Raw genomic sequence first — 19,652 nt, 5'->3', positions numbered from 1 at the left:
AGGACCTTACAGGCTAGTGTAAGAAGATGAGATTTTATTCTAAATGCAACCAAGAAGCTCTTAGGGAGTTTTAAAGCGGGAAAGGGATATCATCTCATTTACATGTTTAAAGCATTACTCAGGCTGCTGTGTAGTGGACAGATTATGCTGGGACAAGAGTGGAAGTAAGGAGAGGAGCCAGGAAGCTATGGTGGCCATCCAGGCCAGCAGAGTGGCAGCTTAGTCCAGGATGGTGGCATTGGGGACAGGGAGACTCTCATATCTCAGTGGGCAGGTCTTCCCCCTGCCCAGACTTCCCCTCTGGAACTCCAATTTCATAAAGCCCCTGCCTACCTGATGTCCCCACCTGGATGTTGAATGCCCATCTCAAATTTTGCCCCAACTTGGACTCTTGAACTGCCACCTGCAAGCCTGCTGTTCCGCAACTCCATTCTTCCTAGAGTCATCCTCAACTCCTCTCTTGTCTCCCTGCCTAAATTCAATCATGAATAAATCTTGCTGGCTCCATCTTCAAAACGTATTGGGAATTTAACCACTTCTCATCATCTCCTCTGCTGGTACCCAAATGTAAACCACCATCACTATCACTTGGGTCATTACCATAGTCTCCTGATGGTCTTCCTCATTCTGCCTTTGCTTTCCATATCCAGTACGCTCCTGTTAAAATGAAAATCAGATGGTAACTTTCTTCTCTTCCGCTCAGTTCTCCAGTGGCTTTCCATCTCAGAATTCAACTACTTTGTCCCTCTCTGACTCCATCTCCTTCTACTCTCCCACTTGCTCGATCCGCTCCATACATAATAGCCTCCTTGCTGTACTTATTAAATATTAGAAACACAGTCCTGCTTAGGACCTTTGCACATGCTCTTCCTTCTATCTGACTCTTCTGCCTTCACTTCATTCTAGTCTCTGTTCAAATATAATCAGCCCAGAGAGGCCTTCCCTGACCACTCCATACAATAAAACAATCTTCATCACTTTTCCTCCTTGCCTTGCTTCATTTTTTCCATAGAACTTAAAACTTCCTGACGCCACATATTTCTTGCTTATTTGTTTACTATCGGTCTCCCTACCCTACAATGTAAGCACCATGAGAGCAGTCATGGTTTTATTCGTTGTTGTATCCCCCAATACCTAAATCAGTAGCTGGCACATAGTGGATGTTCCATAATATGTACTGAATGAACACATGAAGGTGGTGTTACGGAGTGAAGGGACGTGAGCACTTCAGGAAAAGGACCTTGAACACTACTACAAGTGGCAGAGACGTGAAGAAAGCAGGATTTCAAAAGAGCCTGGGAAAGGAGGGAAGGGAGGGCTTCCCAGGGTTCAAGGAGTCAGTTAAGACAGCTTCCAGAAGTTAGTGGGAAAGGCACAAAGATTACTCTAGCTACATCTGTAGGCTCTGGGACTACAGGGGTCTGGCCCTGTAGGGGTATCTGGTCCAAGGGAAACCCCTAGCCAGCATGCTGATAGGAGGATGTGGACAAGATATTTAAGAAGAGGCCAAGAGGCACTCTGGGGGTGGGGGTACTCCAGGGCTTGTGAAGGAGCCAGAGATCCCATGAGGTGGTTACCTCCTCCTTCTATTCCCAGTCTCTCCAGTGGGCCTGCTGGGAAGAAAGGCAGCTAAGACCTCCACGGAAGCTGAGCTGTGACACCGGGCTCAGTGCCCCAGCCAACAGCTGGGGAGCCCGCAGGGAGCACACAGTCCAGTTGGTGCCAGCGACAGAAGTAAGCTGTCTCGCGAATATAGCCTTGCATCTTTGCAAGGGCCTCCACGTCTTTGGTCTTTTTGGATTCTCACCACCACCACAAACACTCGAAGAAATCGCTATTATTATCCCCCAATTTAGGAAGTGGGGAAACTGAGGCTTGGAAGGCATGGTGACTTCTGCAAAATCATAAAGGAAGCTGTGGCATCTGGACTGGAACACAGGTCATTGGTCTGCAAACTCAACTCTCAAAGATTCCACTCTGAAGTGGGGTTCTCAGGCTGAGTCTGGCGTTCCAGGCCTTTATGCAACGAACCTTCACTGGTGCAGCGCTGCGCGTGAGGAAGCAAAACCAGAGCAGTTTTCTTCCCAGCTGAAGACATGCCTTGACTGGACCCTTACCGGACCCTCACTGGAAATTCCAGCTGCGGAAACACGCAGGTCGAATTAGGCAGTTCACTTCCCTCCCTCCAGGCTAGGGCAGCACCTGTGCTTGAAGAGATTGGCGAGAAGCTTTAGCAGCGATCCTCCTCTTCTGCATAGATGAGGCTGGAGGAGAGCATCCGGGAAAGGTGGCCTGGGCCCACGGCCCTCTGAGCGACCCCTGGGGTAGGAACTGGCCGAGCGACACGACCGCCACGTCCAGTCTGCCTCAAGTTCGCCCACTTAGACTCTATAATTCTCGTTGCGGGTTGCTCTGCCTCTGACTCTCTAGCTTTCTGCTATTTCTGGGCTATATCCCTCACTGCCTCACTATCTCAGCTCTGAATGTGTCTCTGAGCCATCGCCTTGTGTCTTTCTCTCCAAATCTCTCCCGATCTGTTTTCTACTCCTACCCGGCACCTAGGTCCCCCACAAAGCAGAGGACAGAGAGGGGCCCAAAGTCAGCTTGGATTTGATTGCGCGCGGCCAGCATTTCCCGAGGACACAGTAGGAGTACAGTGCCGGAGAGGTTCGGAGCGAGTGTGCCCGACAGCCAAGTGCAGCCGCGTTGGGCTGCCAGCCTCTGCCTCCCTCCCTGCTTAGGGAGGGGCCGAAGCGCGCGCGCGAGCGAGGGTCGAGGGGTAGGGGGCTGGCCAGTCTCTTGCCCCAGCGGCCACCCCGGGGATCCCAAGCTCCTCCCCCACCCTGTTTCTATTGGCCTCGGGCGCCCCCGCCCCCAGCCGCCCGCTGGAGCTCTGGGGCCCTTAAGCTACTACCGGATAAATAGCCCCGGGCGCCTGGCGTGAAGCTAGGGGTGGGGAAGCCCCCGGGCGCTGCCGCGGCTCTCCTCACCGCTTGTTAGACCCGACAGGACTAGGCAGAGGGGGAAAGTCGCCCGTACATTCAGACCCCTACTAGTTTACCACCTTACGGCCAGGACTGCGGAGAGTCAGAAAGTTTCGGGCAACCCCTACCGAAGCCAGGACTGCGCCACCCCCTGCCGGGATATGGAGCTGCTGTCGCCGCCGCTCCGGGACGTAGATTTGACTGGCCCCGACGGCTCCCTCTGCAACTTTGCCTCCGCGGACGATTTCTATGATGACCCGTGTTTCGACTCTCCGGACCTGCGCTTCTTCGAAGACCTGGACCCGCGCCTCGTGCACGTGGGCGCGCTCCTGAAGCCCGAGGAACATTCGCACTTCCCTGCGGCCGTGCACCCGACCCCGGGCGCGCGCGAGGACGAGCATGTGCGCGCGCCCAGCGGGCACCACCAGGCTGGCCGCTGTCTATTGTGGGCCTGCAAAGCGTGCAAGCGCAAGACCACTAACGCCGACCGCCGCAAGGCCGCCACCATGCGCGAGCGACGCCGCCTGAGCAAAGTCAACGAGGCTTTCGAGACGCTGAAGCGCTGCACGTCCAGCAACCCAAACCAGCGGCTGCCCAAGGTGGAGATCCTGCGCAACGCGATTCGCTACATCGAAGGCCTGCAGGCGCTGCTGCGCGACCAGGACGCCGCGCCCCCTGGCGCCGCCGCGGCCTTTTACGCGCCTGGCCCGCTGCCCCCAGGCCGTGGCGGCGAACACTACAGCGGCGACTCGGACGCGTCCAGCCCGCGCTCCAACTGTTCCGACGGCATGGTAAGGCCGGGACCCCCAGCTCGAGAAGTGAGGGCAGCCCTTTGTATATCTGGGACGTGTTTCCGAAGGCGGGGAGCTGGCCCTCCAGAGGGAGGGTTGGTCTGGGAACCTTGCTGGGAGTGGACCCCGGTGGCTTGAGCAGCTGTCACTGGGGTGGCCTGGTGCCTTGGGGGCGCACGGGACAAATGCGATCCACCCGATTAGGGGCTCTGTTAGAACTCTGCTGCAGCGGCATGAAGATCTGCGTTTCTCCACTTATGCCTATTTACAAAATGCAGATTTGTGCTCCTAGGTGACTGTCCATCCTCTGGTTGGCTGGGCAGGCTGCAGACAGCTCCTGTCCGCCCCTATCCCCCAGTCAGGGCCCAGAACTCGTGGCTGAGACTTAGGGAGGTGGGGCGGGGTGGCTACAGGGAGTGATGCTCTGGCCCCATGCGGTCCCGAGACTGACTCGGTCGCCCTTGCCCTTTGCAGATGGACTACAGCGGCCCCCCGAGCGGTGCCCGGCGGCGGAACTGCTACGACAGCACCTACTACAGCGAGGCGCCCAGCGGTGCGTATTCGCGCCTCCTTCCGCGTTACCCCTTTGGGCTGCCCTGGCTTCCCTCTACCCAGGACCCCCCTCCCCACCCCCAATTCTGGGAGACGCTACAGGGAATGGAATAACTAAGGGCGCAGCTCCCTTTACGCTCCGCACTCTCACTGGGTCCTTGCGGACTACGCTGGGTCCTCGCGGATTCCGGCATGCCCTCAGTTTCCTGTCTGCCCCAAAGCACTGAATCCATAGGTGGAGACTTGACCGCGGCTCAACTGCTTACTAACCTACCCCTCCTCGCGCAGAACCCAGGCCCGGGAAGAGTGCTGCGGTGTCGAGCCTCGACTGCCTGTCAAGCATCGTGGAGCGCATCTCCACCGAGAGCCCCACGGCGCCCTCCCTTCTGCTGGCGGATGCGCCGCCGGAGTCGTCTCCGGGCCCACAAGAGGCGGCGGCCCAGAGTGAGGTCGAGCGCGGCGCCCCCACCCCTTCCCCGGACGCCGCCCCGCAGTGCCCAGCGGGCGCAAACCCCAACCCGATCTACCAGGTGCTCTGAGGAGGTGGGCGGCCGCATGGGAGGGCTCCGCTGCCCACGCGCCGGAGGGATAGTGCCCCTAGGGTCCCTCGTGCCCAAAAGATTGAGCTTAAATGCCAACGCCTGTTCCCAACTTCGCTTTAAAAGCGACCCCTCTCCCGAATTGGGAGAGGCGGGAGAACTGATGTGTGTTTCCGCCTCCCGCACTCCAGAGTAAGGACACAGTCCTTTTTGCCCACGCAACACCCTTCCCTGAGACCCGCTGCAATGGCCTTTCGGAGTTCTCCTGAGGCCAGAGCTGATCCTTGAGGGGCCAGACCCTTCCTCTTCCTTTTCCCCTTCCCTACGCGGGGTGGAACCCGCGCAGATCTAAGCCCCGCCTCCGGACGCTCCTGTTGTTTGAGGGGGCGTGGCCTCTCTTTCCCAGAGCCCTGCAGACTTTGTTGTTCCCCTGCGCCGTCGGGGTGCGCTCGCGTTCTGCGTCTAACAAGTGTTAACAGTAACCACTCCACCTCCTCCCCCATTTCAGGACCACTTTTTGTAACACTTTTGTAATCTATTCCTGTAAATAAGAGTTGCTTTGCCAGAGCAAGAGCCCCTAGGGCTGTATTTATCTCTGAAGCATGGTGTGCGGTGCTACAGGGAATTTGTACGTTTATACCACAAGTGGGCGAGCCGCGGGCGCTCGCTCAGGTGTTCGAAATAAAGACGCTAATTTATACCGCGGTGGCTCCGGCTCTCCCTGGGGACGGGGGCAAGATTTTTTTGGCTGGGAGGAAAACCTGCAGACTTGGGTCAGCTGTACCGCAGCGACCCCTGTAGGCGGAAGACGGATTGCAAGAAAGGAACCTGGGGCGGGGATAGGAAGGGAGGGGTGAGTTTGGCTCCTATACTTGGGGATGGTTCCTTTGATCCATCGTCTCATGCAGGTCAGTCGTTCTGCGGTCAGGATGCATTTTAGGCTGATTTGAGTAGTGGGGGAAAAAAAGATCCATGTCGGGCCTCATTCTCCAGAGATTCTGATTTAACATATCTGCCCCTGATATCCTGGGCCAGGTATTGTTATTTTTCAAAAGCTGCCCAAGTGATTCTAAACTCTATGCAAGGTTGAGAATCACGCCTTTCCATACTCAGAGTGAACCCAGGTGTGGTGTCCAGAAGGATCACTGGAAATTCGTAGCTCTAGGTGCCACTCGGAAGCCTCATGGGTGCAGAGAATGTCATGAGGTGTTCACAGCATTCTGAGGAGAAACGAGGTAAGTGTGAAGGGGCCATGTAAGCTGTATGGCACTTACAGGCGCTTAGTGATAGGAGTAATCTTAAGACACAGATGTCTCTACTCAGCCAGTAACCCAGCACTTAGAGCATCCTGGTCCTGTCAGATTTCTTAAGAAGAGGCCTGAGGAGACAGGGGCAGTGCAAACCTGCATCATCGTAGGTGGCTATAGATGCTCTGAGAGCAGAGGAGGGGCCATTGATTTAGCCAAGGTGGAAGGAGGGCTTCCTGAAGGAGGTGCCATTTGAACTGTGTCTTGAGAAACAAGAAAAGATAACCCAATGCCCATAGACCCATGCGCACACACACAGCTGGAAGGGCACCCCTGGAAGGATGGTGGGGTAAAAGTTCCTCCCCATTTACATACCACCCCAAGCCCACTCCCAAACACATACATTTGTCATTAGGACCTCCATGTCTCCCACATCTCACCCTTACAGACACTTTTTTCCTAAAAACCTTATAAGCCCACCTTCTGCTCGCCAGGTGGGCTGACCCTGAGGATTGTAGGGAAGATGTGTTGCCAGCAAGAAGGACCTCTGCTCTCTACTCTGAGAAGAGCCTGTGATGTCCCCAAAACACAGGGTCACTGAAGAGCTGCCTAGAGCTGCTCTGTTTCTAATGATCCTCGGCTTTTCTTCTGGCTACTTTTCCAGATGCTCGTTGGAGTTCTTTACACTCCTCTGAGACCCTTTGGGGCCCATTCATGAATTCACTCATTCAACAGTTACCAGGTCCTATGCTGTGTGAAAACAGAGGGCAGTGGACAGTTCCTGACCTTGGGAAGCACCCTTTGGGAAGATTGAATTCTTAGCAGCTGGTTCCATCACAATGAATTAAGTGCTATCATGGGGGTGTATGTGTAGAAGAACACAGTAGGAACAGAAGATACAAAAAAGCAGGTAACCTCTGGTAAGAATATTAAAGGAGTTGGTCAGGAAAGAGGAGCCAAAGAAGGGTACTCCAAGCTGAGGAAACAGCAAGGACAAAGGCCCTGATGTGACAGAAAGTAAACTGTGCCTTCATGGAACCAAAAATGTTCACAGGAGAGCCCAGAGGTGAGACAGGGAAAAAGCAGAGGCAGGGCCCCAAGGGACCTCATTTGGACTTTATCCTGAGGGCAGTAGGGAGCTATAGAGGAATCTAACCAGGGGAAGGGTACAAGTAAATCTGTATTTAGAAAGGCCAGCCTGGGCTGGCAGAATGGGTAGGAGGCAACAAGACTTGAGGCAGAAAGATTTATCAGGAGGCCGTGAGGGTTGCTCAAAGGAGACATGGCCTGAGTTGGGGCTATGACTAGGATGTGAAAGAAAGCATGGGAGTGGAGACAGTAGTGTCGGATAAAGTGTTGACAGTACAGTGGAGAACCTCAAGGGCACAGACCTTACCTCACACAGCTTAAAATTCAGGGGGGAAATGGCCATGAGACAAAGAACCAAGTGAATAAATGGTGAGAAATACTATAAGGAAGAGTAAAGGGTGCAATGAAAGATGATAATGGGATATAAGAAAGTGCAGAAAGAAGGATGCAGAGTTTCTGCACTGAGGGAACAAACTGCATGTAGGAAAAAAGGCCCAAAAGCTGGTGTACCAGCTTCGGGTGTACTAGAAGGTATCCCTTCTTTCCCGAGGACACTGCTCTTCACCAGGGTTCATGGCTAGGCAAGCAAAAAGCAGGCTGGACTTCAGCCCCCACTGACCTTCTTAGCCAGGTTCACTTGTTCAGTGCACAACCTGCATAACCATTCACAGAGCCTTGTGTACGGAGGCCCTAAGGATGTGAGGGAAAAGGGGGGGGGGTCAAGGCTAACTCAGGCTCCAGTTTGGTTCAGAGCGAACAGTTCTGCTATCACAAAGATGGAGACACCAGGAGAAGAAAAAGCAGGTATGGGGACAGATTTAGTCCAGGACACTTCTGGTTACAGGTGACAGAAACCCAGTTCAAACAAGCTTAACCCCCAGAGGGGTGTGTTGGAAGGACAGGGGACAGTTCACATATGGAAGCAGCACTACAGCCACCATGAGCCTTGACACCTGGGACTGGAGCCCCTTTTAGGCTTCCACCATTCCCCTGCTTGCCTTTACTTGGTTCACGCTCTCCAAGTCCATATTAGTTTTCTCCAGCAACTCAGGGATTAACCTTGAATTTCACCATTGAACTCTAGTTGGAAAATTCCCAGAGAAGAATGCTCACTGGACTAGCTTAGGTCATGAGTCAGGATTTGAACCCAGGCAGAGAGGCTCCAGAGACTGTACTCTTTGCTGCCTTGCCCCGGACCTCTACACAAGAAGGAAGGAGAGAGGAAGGAGAGAAAGTCGGGAGGGAAGGAAGCAGCTGGAGATTGGGTCCCTCCATTGATGATGGGATTTGAGGTCCCCCTCCTGGCCCATCTCCCACCTCAGTCCTCTGAACTGATGGCGGGAGGGGGGGTGCTATCTAGCTAAGGCCAACTCCATTTGCAGTGTAGATGAAATGACCCTTGTTCTTGGGGCCATTTTTACCTGGGCTGGATCTAAGGAAACACTGGGTCCATGTCTACACATGTGTGCTCATACAACAGCATACATGTACCCAGAGCATATCACCAGGGGCTGATGCATCTTGAAACCAATGAAGTTTAAGCTTAGGTCCCTTCTAAGGCCCTGGTCCAGCCTCCTTCTTAATTTGCCAAGGCCAATTAGTATGACCATCGTCCCTTTCCACTCTGATTTCTCTCTTCTGGTGGGTGGCATTTATGAGCATGTTGGGGTCCAATCTAAAGGTATACATTTGGTTGGGTTTAGTGGAATGTGTTTTATATAAATAGAATATGAAACAGAAGCGATAATAATGAAGAATGAAATAAATTTAAATGATCGGACATTGAGAAGACAATTGTACCCAAAATATATATTTAGATCATACCAAAAAGCAGTGTATTAAAAGAAAGTCATAACTTGAATGGAATTATTGAAGACTCCTGCATTGTTTGATAATCCAGTCAATGAAGACTGAATTGTATGAACACACTGGAAAGTGATTTTAAATGTTTTGCTGATCTAACACAAAGTGCTGGCATCAACAAAGTAAATTTTACAGAGTAAAATTCATAACATGCCACTCTCAAAAGACGTCAACATCAACAAACGTTTTAGTGAACACTGTCAATTTTTTAAAATTTTAAAATAATCACCACATAAGAAAACTCAAAGTACCTTGAACTCTTTTTTTGAATTTGAGAGAGAGAGTGAGAGAGCGTGCACAGAGAGGGGGAGAGGGGCAGAGGGAGAGAAAGAAAGATTCCCAAGCAGGCTCTATCCTCAATGCGCACCTCAGGATCACACGGGGCTCGATCCCACAATCCTGGGATCATGACACCGAGCTGAAATCAAGAGTTGGATGTTCAACTGACTGAGCCACCCAGGCACCCCACAAAATGCCTTGAACTCTGTGGGTTTTTTTATGAATACAACGTTTTTTGTTGTTTTATTTTTATGTTCGCCATAAGACAAATCAGCAACTTTTAAAAAAATTTCTAGTGATTTTTTAATTAAATATAATTTATTGTCAGAAGTGAAATAAGTCAGGCCGAGAAAGACAGATACCATATGTTTTCACTCATATGTGGATCCTGAGAAACTTAACAGAAGACCAGGGGGGAGGGGAGGGGAGAAAAAAAAGTTACAGAGAGGGAGGGAGGCAAACCATCAGAGACTCTTAAATACTGAGAACAAACTGAGGGTTGATGGGGGATAGGGGAGAGGGGAAAGTGGGTGATGGGCATCGAGGAGGGCACCTGTCGGGATGAGCACTGGGTGTTATATGGAAACCAATGTGCCTTGAACTCTTATAGTCCACAGATGAAAGAAACTTGATAGAGTTTTCCCCAATTTGACACCAATCCTAAAATTGTGCATGACGTGTCCTATATGGTGGGGAGCCTGAAAAAAGCTTCCCTGAATTATCAGTGATATACAAAACAAGTTTTGATCACCACGATCTTTTGAAGGAAAGATTGAACTAGTTGAACGATCTCTCAATTCTCTGTACGGAAAATGATGTTATAAAACCACTGTCCTATGAAGAAGCAGGTAAAGAATATACAGCCTGATATGGTGGAAAGGGGTGGACAAGACTGAGCAAAGTCAAGAAAAAAAAGAGCAAGAGGAGGAAGGCAGAAAAATGAAAAGATGAGGAGGAAGATGACAAAAATGACAATGGTGCTAATGAAGAACAAGTTGGTTCTCGCTCAGTGTTTTCTAATCTAGAAAAACACTAAGTCCTCTGCACGCAAGTCACTACTATTAAAGGAAACACATGAAAATGTGAGGTTATGTGATACTGGTTTTTATATTACGCAGGGTTATTTTCACATAGTTATTATTATTATTATTTTTTTTTTTTTAGAAATTTAACAGCAGGTTTTAATTCAAGCAGAACTTTCCCAGTAGCAGGGGTAAATGAGTCCCAGAGGATGTCAATGACTACATAATTCCCGGGATCTAAGCCTGGCTGTGCCACTGACCAGCTCTGCCATCTTGGAAATGTGATTGAACCCATCTAGATCTGGGCTTGCTCTCTGTATTCACGGATCAGTGAATTTAAAAGGTATGTACCAATTGTGAAATTTTTTATTAATTTGCTTAGAGCATTTCAGAAAAAGAAAAAGGTAGTGAAGTAGATCCTTTACAGACAAGGGAACTGGAACCATGACAAACAGATTTTTCTCCACATAAGCAAATTCTTTATGACCTGGTTTACTGATATCCTTCTTTACTTTCCCACCTTTTTATTGAGATATAATTCACATACCAGAACATTTAGCTTTGTCAAGTGTCGAAATCAGTGGTTTGTACTATTTTCACAATGTTGTGCAACATCACCACTACTATCTAATCCAGAACATTTTCATGACTCCAAAAGAAACTCTTACCCATGAGCAGTCACTCCACACTCTCCCTCCTCTCCTAGTCCCCTGGCAACCACGAATTATTTTCTGTCTCTATAGATGTGTCTATTCTGGACATTTCCTGAGTGGAATCTCACACTATGTAGCCTTTTGTCTATGAGTTCTTTCACTCGGCATAATGTTTTCAAGATTCATCCATGTTGTAGCGTGTGCCACTCCTTTGTTCCTTTGTGTAGCTGATGATATTGCATTGCATGGATACATCACATTTTGTTTATCCATTCATCAGTAGATAGATATTTGGGTTGTTTCCATTTTTAGCTATTAATAAGGCTGTTATGAACATTCAAGTACACATTTTTGTATAAACATATGCTTTTAATTCTCTTGGGCATATACACCTAAAAATGAAATTTCTGGGTATATCATAACTCTATGTTTAAATTTGGAGGAACTGCCAAAGCCTTCCCCAAAGCAGCTGTACCATTTTACATTCCCATTAGCAACGTATCGGGGTTCCAATTTCTCTACATCATTGACAACATTATTACTGTTTGTCTTTTTATTCTAGCCATCCTCCCTAGTGGCTGTAAAGTGCTATCTCCTTGTGGTTTTGATTTGGATTTCCCTAATGACTAATGATGCTGAGTATCTTTTTGTGTGTTTATTGGCCACTTGTATTTCTTCTTTGGAGAAATGTCTATTCAAATACTCTGCCCCTCTTAAAATTAGATTATGTGTCTCTTTATTACTGAGCTTTGAGAGTTCTGCATATATTATAGATTCTAGACTCTTATCAGATATGTGATATGCAGATATTTCCCCCCATTCTATGGGTTGTCTTTTCACATTCCTGACAGTGTCCCTTGAAGCACAAAATTATTATTTATTTTGATGGAGTCCAATTTATCTATATTTTTCTTTTGTTGCTTGTGTTTTGGGCATTATATCTAAAAACCCATAACCTAACTCAGGTAAGAGTAGTATAGTGTCAGCTCTTACATTTAGATATTTCATCCACTTTTAGTGATTTTTCTATACAGGGAAAGAAGGGATCCCCCTCGATTCTTTTGCATATTGAGACCCAGTTGTCCCAGCACCTTTTGTTGAAAGGGCTATTCTTTCCCCCATCCCCCCACTGAGTTTTCTTGGCACCCTTCTCAAAAATTAATTGACTATGAATGTATGGGTTTTTTTTTTTTCTGGGCTCTCAATTCTATTGAGTAGTACTTTGAAAGAAGGAAGTGTGAGTCTTCCCAATTTGTTCTTCTTCAAGATTGTTGTGGCTGTTCTGGGTCCCCTGCATTTCACGAATGTGTCTTTAAGTAGCCCTGTCTTGGTGGTATTTTAAGTAGCCACAAACCTTGCCTGGTACAATATGGTAGCTGTAAGTTGGCACGGAAATTTAAAGCAGATTCTTATTGTTGGTGCACAGAAAAAATAGTTATATGAGGGGATGGTGATATTTTCATTTTCAGTCAGCTTTGATGCAGTTTTAATAAAATACATGTGATTTTATTAACTGAATATTGTTCTGTAGTTGCAAAAAAAAAAGTTGCAACTGTTTTGTTGGCTTCCAAGTAAATATAACGTATTTAAAAGTCTTGGGGCACCTGGGTGGCTCAGTCCCTTAAGCACCTGAGTTCGGCTCAGGTCATGATCTCGTGGTTTGTGAGTTCAAGCCCCACATCAGGCTCTATGCTGTCAGTACAGAACCCACTTCTGATTCTGTCTTTCTCTCTCTCAAAAAAAATTTTTTTTAAGTCTTATGTTGGTGTGTCAGGCAGTTAATAAAAATGCTAAGCAATTTTTTCTGGATTTTTAAATGTTTGTGGTGTTTGTCAGCTTTCTAAAATTTACATTTGGTCCTGATTTCTAAGTCTGAATACATATTCACTTTTTTTGCCCAGTTTTCTGTTCTTTTTTTTTAAGTGTAACCCCCAAAATATCTAAATGTCAAGCCTCACAAAACATGGGCCCACCCACCAGACATTGCCAACCAGGCTTACCTGCAGCGTGACGCACACAGAGGCATCCACCAGGAAAACCCACAAGGCTCTTCTCAAAGGCACTGAAGAGGGAGGAAGACCTTTGGGAGAGCGACACATCTCCAGCTGCTTCCAGAAGGAAAACTCAGCGGTCTCTGGCCAGTCCTGCTGGGAATGGTCTTACAGGAGGGTCTGTGCCCACTCACCCTCCCTGCACATAAGCATCTCTTACCATCCACATGCCTCCTTCACCACAGGCTTCATCATTTCCTACCTCTCTGCCTTGCTCAACCAGCATGCGAGGCATCGAGGCCCCATCTTCCCCAAAGTCAAGCCTAGAGTGACACTCTAAGGGACAGGTGTCACTCAGAACTGGCAGGAGCCCATGAGAGAGATGAGACACGTGGGGTAAGGGCTGGTCAGGGGGGGTTGGAGGTGATGGGCAGTCTGAGGGAAGGGGGAAAAGGTAAAGAGAGGAAGTTAAATGAGACACTATCTCATTTAATCCTCACAAAATGTCATTTCCTTTATACAGATGAGGAAACAGAAGCCTAGAGAGGAAAGTGAACAGTTGCTAATAAGTAGCAAATGAGACTTATAACCAAATCTGTCTAGATGCATAGTTCTCTCAATCAGAGGAAACTTTAGCCCCCGAAAGACTTTTGGCAGTGACTGTAGACCTTCTTGATTGTCATGGTTGGGGAAGGTGGGGAAGGGGTGCTATTGACATCTAGTTGGTAGAGGCCAGGGATGCTGCTAAACATCCTGCAGTGCACAGGAGAGCCCCCACAACAAAGGATTATCTGGTCCAAAATGTCAATAGTGCCAAGATTCAGAAACCCTGGTCTAGCAATTCCCCTGGGCATTCTTTACCTTGGCTTTTTTTTTAGATTTCCTCTGGCCTAAGAGAACTGGGCTCCACTCACCAGGGGTTGCAGGAAGGAAGAGCTAAACACCCTACCCCATTCCCAGTTTAGGTACCAGGGTCAGTGCTCAGGATACAGACCCAACAGCCACAGTCACCAAATTTTCCACTATTGCACCCCTAATTTCAGTCTCCCTTGTCCATTGGAGGGAGGATTCTTGTCAGGGCAGGAGATGCCAGTTGGTTTCACTGCTTCTGGTGGAGTCATCCCCAAAGCCTGCTCAGTTTGTGCCCAGTTTTGGTTAGTTTCCAGATGTGGCCACAAGATGGCATCCCAACCCACCGGGAATGCTAAGATTCTAGGCCTGAGAGAGCAGCATAGAGGGTGTGCCAAGCTGGACAAAGGCCCAGGGGCTGGACTTGGGCCAGTTCCAGAGCCTAGCAGGACCAGATCTAAGGCTTACAAGTGCCAAGTGTGAGAACATAGTTCAAACTTGGCTTCAGGACTCCCTTCACCTTTTTCTAGTCCACTCCTAGCCCCAGCTCCTCCTGGAGCCATTCTCACCACAGAGCTTACTGGAGCCTGGCACACCCTCCCCTCCAGCCAGAACAAGAGAAATCCCAGAGCTGAGGTGTTAAGAACATAAGGCTTACTATTATTCATATCCAACAATAAAGAATCTGAGGCATACAGAAGTTGAATAACTTGCCCAAGGTCATAGCTAAGTCAACGATGGAGTGAGGATTTGAACACAGACAGCTTGGCCCTAAAGGCTATGCTCTTGACCACTGAACAATACCAACCCACTGGTAGTTCATTGCCCACACTTCTCACTAGCCACTGATCCCAGTGATCCTCTGGCATGGGATATAAGCCTCCTTTGCAAGGGAGGGACAGATGGCTATGAATAAGGGCATCCTGCTCAAGCGGAAAGGGAGAGGGTCTTGGCTGGGCTGAGGGGCTGTGGTTAGTGGTTGTGAGTGAGAAGCTAAGGCTCATGCAGCAATTCCTTCCCCCCACTCCCATTTCTCTGGGGCTTTTTTTTTTTTCTCTCTCTCTCTCTTTCTGTGTTGCCCTCTCAGTTTTTCTGGGCTTTCTGCAAATGCCAGCCTTCTTACAGTGTGAAAAGGAAGTGAGAGAAGGGACTTTTATGTCCCTGCTTAGGATGGAGAAGGGGGGGGCATTCTTTGCGGCCTGGGCTGGGGGTTGCCATCAAGGATCAAGGTGAGAATCCTAAAGTGAGGCAGCCTGGGGCACCTGAGGGACAGCTCCCCACCTGGGAGGATCCTTTCTCCAAGCCTTCTCCAGTTGTTATGTAGGGGATTTTAGGATGTAGTGGATACCCTTTCACATTTCTCCTCCCTCCAACCCTCGCCTGCCTCTCTTTTTCTAGTACATCCTCCAGGGCCAGGCCTTACCAGGGCTCCTGATCATCAAACTTCCCCTTACTAGCAGCCTCTGTCTCTCCACCTCTGCACCTGACCACCACGTGGGGCACCTTTAAGTTTCCCATTGTGGCTCACCATGGGGTAGTAGCCTGAGTGCACTCTGCACTGATGCCTTGAGAGACCCTGGTTATGTACTTCCCCCCGACTCAGCCTTGGTTCAGGGCTCCAGATTCTCATGGCCCCTGACACTTGAATGCTAGGATCCCAGGCCCTCTCCTGGTCTTCCTCAAATCACCTAGCCCTTAACAAGGAGCTACTGTGTTCTGGGCACTGTGGAAGGAACCAAACAAGAAGCAGCCTTGGAGGAGCTGATAGTCCTTTTGGGGGAAAGAGATGAGCTACAGTGAAGGTTGGGGAGCCATACTCTGATCCAATGTGATCCTTCCTGCAGGAGAGGGAAGTGGGGAGTCCTGGCCCCCTGTGGCTTATGGAAACACAGAAGGCTTTCTGAGAGAGAAGAGAGTTTGGATGCCTGGCTGGAAGGAAGAGAAGGTTTGGAGAGGCCTCTTTCTGGTCTCTCCCCATCTTGATTTCTCCCAGCCAGGGGTGTGTGTGTGTGTGTGTGTGTGTGTGTGTGTGTGTGATGTCCATCTCCCTGTGTCCATCTTTTTCTCTTCTTCCCATTCCTCTGTTTTATCACCTCCTTGCATTGGGGCAGAGCTTTCTGAGAGCCTGTTTCTTGGGGAATCTGAATTTGGGTGAGGCTGAGCTGCACTAGGTCAGGTTAGGGGATGGGGATCACACTGGTCATGGTGAGAGAGACACTCAAAAGCATTCTCATCCCTGCATTACCCTGAGATTGAAGGGGAAATAATTCTGGTTTAGATCAATCTCTGGTGGGAGGAGGTGCCATCCTGGTCCCAGACTCCAGCTGTCTCTTTGCCTCTGCCTATCACTGCCCCTGTTTCTGCCCTTGTCCTTCTCCCATCCTTCGTGTTTTGCTCTGCCCCTTGCCCTTTCCAACCTTTTCCACTCCTCCAAACCTTTCCACTACCACACACAGACTTCCCTGGGCTGGGATTTCCCTGGCCAAGTGAGGAGACAGATGTCCAAGGCACAGCTTTGTCCCCCGGCTCACAGCCGTGTCTGCATGTCAGTGTAGAGGGACAGCTGTCTGCACAGTTAGCAAGAGCTGACAGGTAAATAAGAGCCTCCTGTCTTCTTAATTAAATCGCCCTTAGCCCAGGCAGCCTTGTGTTCGATTGGGCTAGGCTGGGATCAATAAGCCTCTTTCCTGGTGCAGCCACCCCTGGAGCTGGGCCTGACCTCCCCAGCCCTGCCCAGACCCACCTGCCCACTTCCCCAAAAGCCTGGGAGCCCCTTGAGGGCAAGATCTCTTGTGCCTGAGACAGAGTGTGGAACAAGGAAGGAATAAAAGAGTGATTGAGTAAACTGAGGCACGGGCAGCAAACATGGGCCAGGAAGGCTTGGAGGCCCAACCTGTAACCCCCCACACCCAAGATCAACTGTGAAGCTGTGGAAATCACAGCAGAAGCTGCACCCATCTAGCTCCCAGGCACAGCCATCAGCTTACCACTCAGGCAGCTGAAGCCCAACGGAGAAAGGGGGGTTGCAGTTGCTCCTTCTGACCTCTAAGGGCAGAATACCCTTTTCATAAGGGATGCCCACCTAGGGATCCGGCGCTAGTGTGGGAGGATCAGTGAGCTGGGATCAGTATGGTAGAGCGTGTGGCTCTCGCCGGAGACTAGGGTCAGCCTGGAATTAAGAAGGACCCAGGGTGAGTAAGGGGTCAAAAGGCGTTCATAGTGGTCCAGGATTATTGGGTTGTTAGTAGAAGGCTTAGAGGACAGCGTATGTGTTTTGTGTTTGGAGGATGTTATTTTGAGTCCATTCAAGAGGGATCTATGACAAGATCGTGGGGGCTCCAGATTTCGCTACCGAAAGGGTCGGTATGAAAGGTTTCTTGGAGCTGCCAATACTCGTCCAGGTCAAGGTGTCTCTGATAGCGGTCGAGGGCATCTCGTTTCACTTGGGGATCAGAGAGTCCCTAGTTTGGAAGGAGAGGAAAGGGTGCCGACGCCCTTCTCACCTCAGTCTGATACGGGGGGCCAGGCCTAGACGTCTCCTGGAGCCCCCGCCCATCGAGTGGCGCTACCCCAGGGCGGAGCGTCGGCGGGTCTCCCCAGAGCAGCAGGAGCCACGCGGGGCGGGCGCCCCCAGCGCCGGGGTTGAGGGAGGCTGTCTCCGCTCGGAGCTGGGAGGGGGGCGCGGAATCGGGGCTTTTTAGGACCCAGCGCGGCGCCTCCCTCCGGGGGCGAGTGCGGCTGCGCGCGCCGAGGGCTTGTGTCCGGAGAGCGGCGGGCTGGACGCGGACCGCGCGAGCGAGCAAGCGAGCAAGCGAGCCTAGCAGCAGCCCGGGCGGCAGAAGCGTCGCGGCGGCGGCGGCCGCTCCGCGCCTCGCCTCCCCGGCCTCGCCTCGCCGCGCCTGGACCCGCCACCCCCGCCTCCCTGGCGCGACCGCCGCAGCCCCTTCGTCTTGACCGGCACCTTCAACCGCCTGCCCGAAGCCGGGCGCGGAGCGCGGGGCGCAGAGGCGCCAGAGCCAGTGCCCACCGGCCTCGCAGACCGAACCCAGCCCAGAGAACCAGTGCGGGCCCCGCAACAGCTCGGGAGCTGTCCCTTCAGCACCGCCGCCGGAGTCCGAGCGTAGCCCCGCGGAGCTCCAGCTCAAGCCGGAGCGTACCCAGCAAAGCGCTCCGCGGCCGCCGCACCGAGCAGCGCCCTGGGTGCCCCTGCCCAGGGGGCCCGCCATCTCCTCCGAGAGGCGGGGAGAAGGAGCGAGGAGGGCGGGCGGGCAGGCAGGCGCGCCCGCCGCCGGGGGGAGCAGGCAGCCAGGCAAGGAGAGAGGGAGGGGGCCGGAGCCCGCCCTGCGCCCCGAGCTGCAGCCCGGCCACGCAGGGAGGAAGGCAGCGGTCATCCATCTCCCCAGCGCAGAGAGCGCGCTGCGGCGACCACCGCAGAGCAGAGCGCGAATTTCCCGGCCCCCTCTCCTCCCCTCCCCCTTCCGGGGGCTGATCTATCTGTCGGGCCTTTGGAGCAGCTGACCTTCCCCCAAAAAAGCTTTGTGTCAATTTCTCCATTTTCCCGCTGAGATGGGGACGGGAGCCCGGCCCCCCAACCCTCTTTTCCCTCCTCCCGGGGCTCGCCGCTGAGCACCGTCCCTCTCCCTCTCTTCCTCCTTCCCTTCCTCCCTCCCTTCTTTCCTCCTCTGCCTCCTCCGCAGCCGGACCAGCTCCCTCCCACATCTGGCGCCTAGAGACCCTTGGGATCCCGCGCACACGCCCCTGGACCAGCACCCGACAGAAAGCGCCCCTGAGGGGCTTGGGTCGCTCTTAGGGTGGCCAGAGCCACCATCCTCTGTCCCCCCCGACGGCTGGGGGGAGGGGGGAGGAGGCCCCGCGCCCCCCTCCCCGGCGCCAACTCCCCCTGGCGGCCGCTCCCATGGGTGTCGCTGGGCCGCGCCATGCCTAAGGGGGCGCCGCGATGGGCCAAGGGGACGAGAGCGAGCGCATCGTGATCAACGTGGGCGGCACGCGCCACCAGACGTACCGCTCGACGCTGCGCACGCTGCCCGGCACGCGGCTCGCCTGGCTGGCGGAGCCCGACGCCCACAGCCATTTCGACTATGACCCGCGCGCAGACGAGTTCTTTTTCGATCGCCACCCAGGCGTCTTCGCGCACATCCTGAACTACTACCGCACTGGCAAGCTGCACTGCCCAGCCGACGTGTGCGGGCCACTCTATGAGGAGGAGCTGGCCTTCTGGGGCATCGACGAGACCGACGTGGAACCCTGCTGCTGGATGACTTATCGCCAGCATCGCGACGCAGAAGAGGCGCTTGATAGCTTTGGCGGCGCACCCCTTGACAACAGCGCCGACGACGCGGACGCCGACGGCCCCGGAGACTCAGGCGACGGTGAGGACGAGCTGGAAATGACCAAGCGCCTAGCGCTCAGCGACTCCCCAGATGGCCGGCCCGGCGGCTTCTGGCGCCGCTGGCAGCCGCGCATCTGGGCGCTCTTCGAGGACCCCTACTCATCCCGCTACGCGCGGGTAAGTGACAACCTGCCCATCAGGAGAGCTGGGTGGTAAAGGCCGGGTTCTCTGCCTCCCTCGGGCAGGGGCGGATTGGAGAACTGGCGCCTAGGGAATCAGAATTGAAAGGAGTGTGTGTGTGTGTGTGTGTGTGTGTGTGTGTGTGTACATATGAGAACGTGCATAAAAGCGGGGATAAGAGAGAGATTGCTCTTCCAGGGTGACTAGTTTTGTAGGTATGTAAGGTCTGTGTCTGTATTTCCAAATTTAATATGTATGAGTGA

General features: G+C 52.0%; 2 protein-coding genes across 2 annotated transcripts in view; both read left to right on the top strand.

Moving 5' to 3' along the window:
* The first annotated feature begins 1,773 nt into the window (after positions 1-1,773).
* On the top strand, positions 1,774-5,566 carry MYOD1 (myogenic differentiation 1). The gene is made up of 3 exons (XM_060606156.3): positions 1,774-3,775; positions 4,250-4,328; positions 4,616-5,566. Exons 1-3 carry the CDS (start codon positions 3,146-3,148, stop codon positions 4,864-4,866), a joined length of 960 nt encoding a protein of 319 aa, XP_060462139.1. The 5' UTR covers positions 1,774-3,145; the 3' UTR covers positions 4,867-5,566.
* A 12,001-nt stretch (positions 5,567-17,567) lies between these two features.
* The window catches only part of KCNC1 (potassium voltage-gated channel subfamily C member 1), a 45,411-nt gene continuing 43,326 nt past the window's right edge, over positions 17,568-19,652 (top strand). The window contains exon 1 of the mRNA XM_060606157.3: positions 17,568-19,386. Coding sequence (XP_060462140.1) covers positions 18,817-19,386 — 570 coding nt within the window. The 5' untranslated portion in view covers positions 17,568-18,816. The remainder of the gene's footprint in view (positions 19,387-19,652) is intronic.

The sequence above is a fragment of the Panthera onca genome, chromosome D1 (genome assembly GCF_046562875.1).
Source record: "Panthera onca isolate mPanOnc1 chromosome D1, mPanOnc1 haplotype 2, whole genome shotgun sequence".
Lineage (NCBI taxonomy): Eukaryota > Metazoa > Chordata > Mammalia > Carnivora > Felidae > Panthera > Panthera onca.
This window is presented reverse-complemented; position numbering and strand designations above follow the sequence as displayed.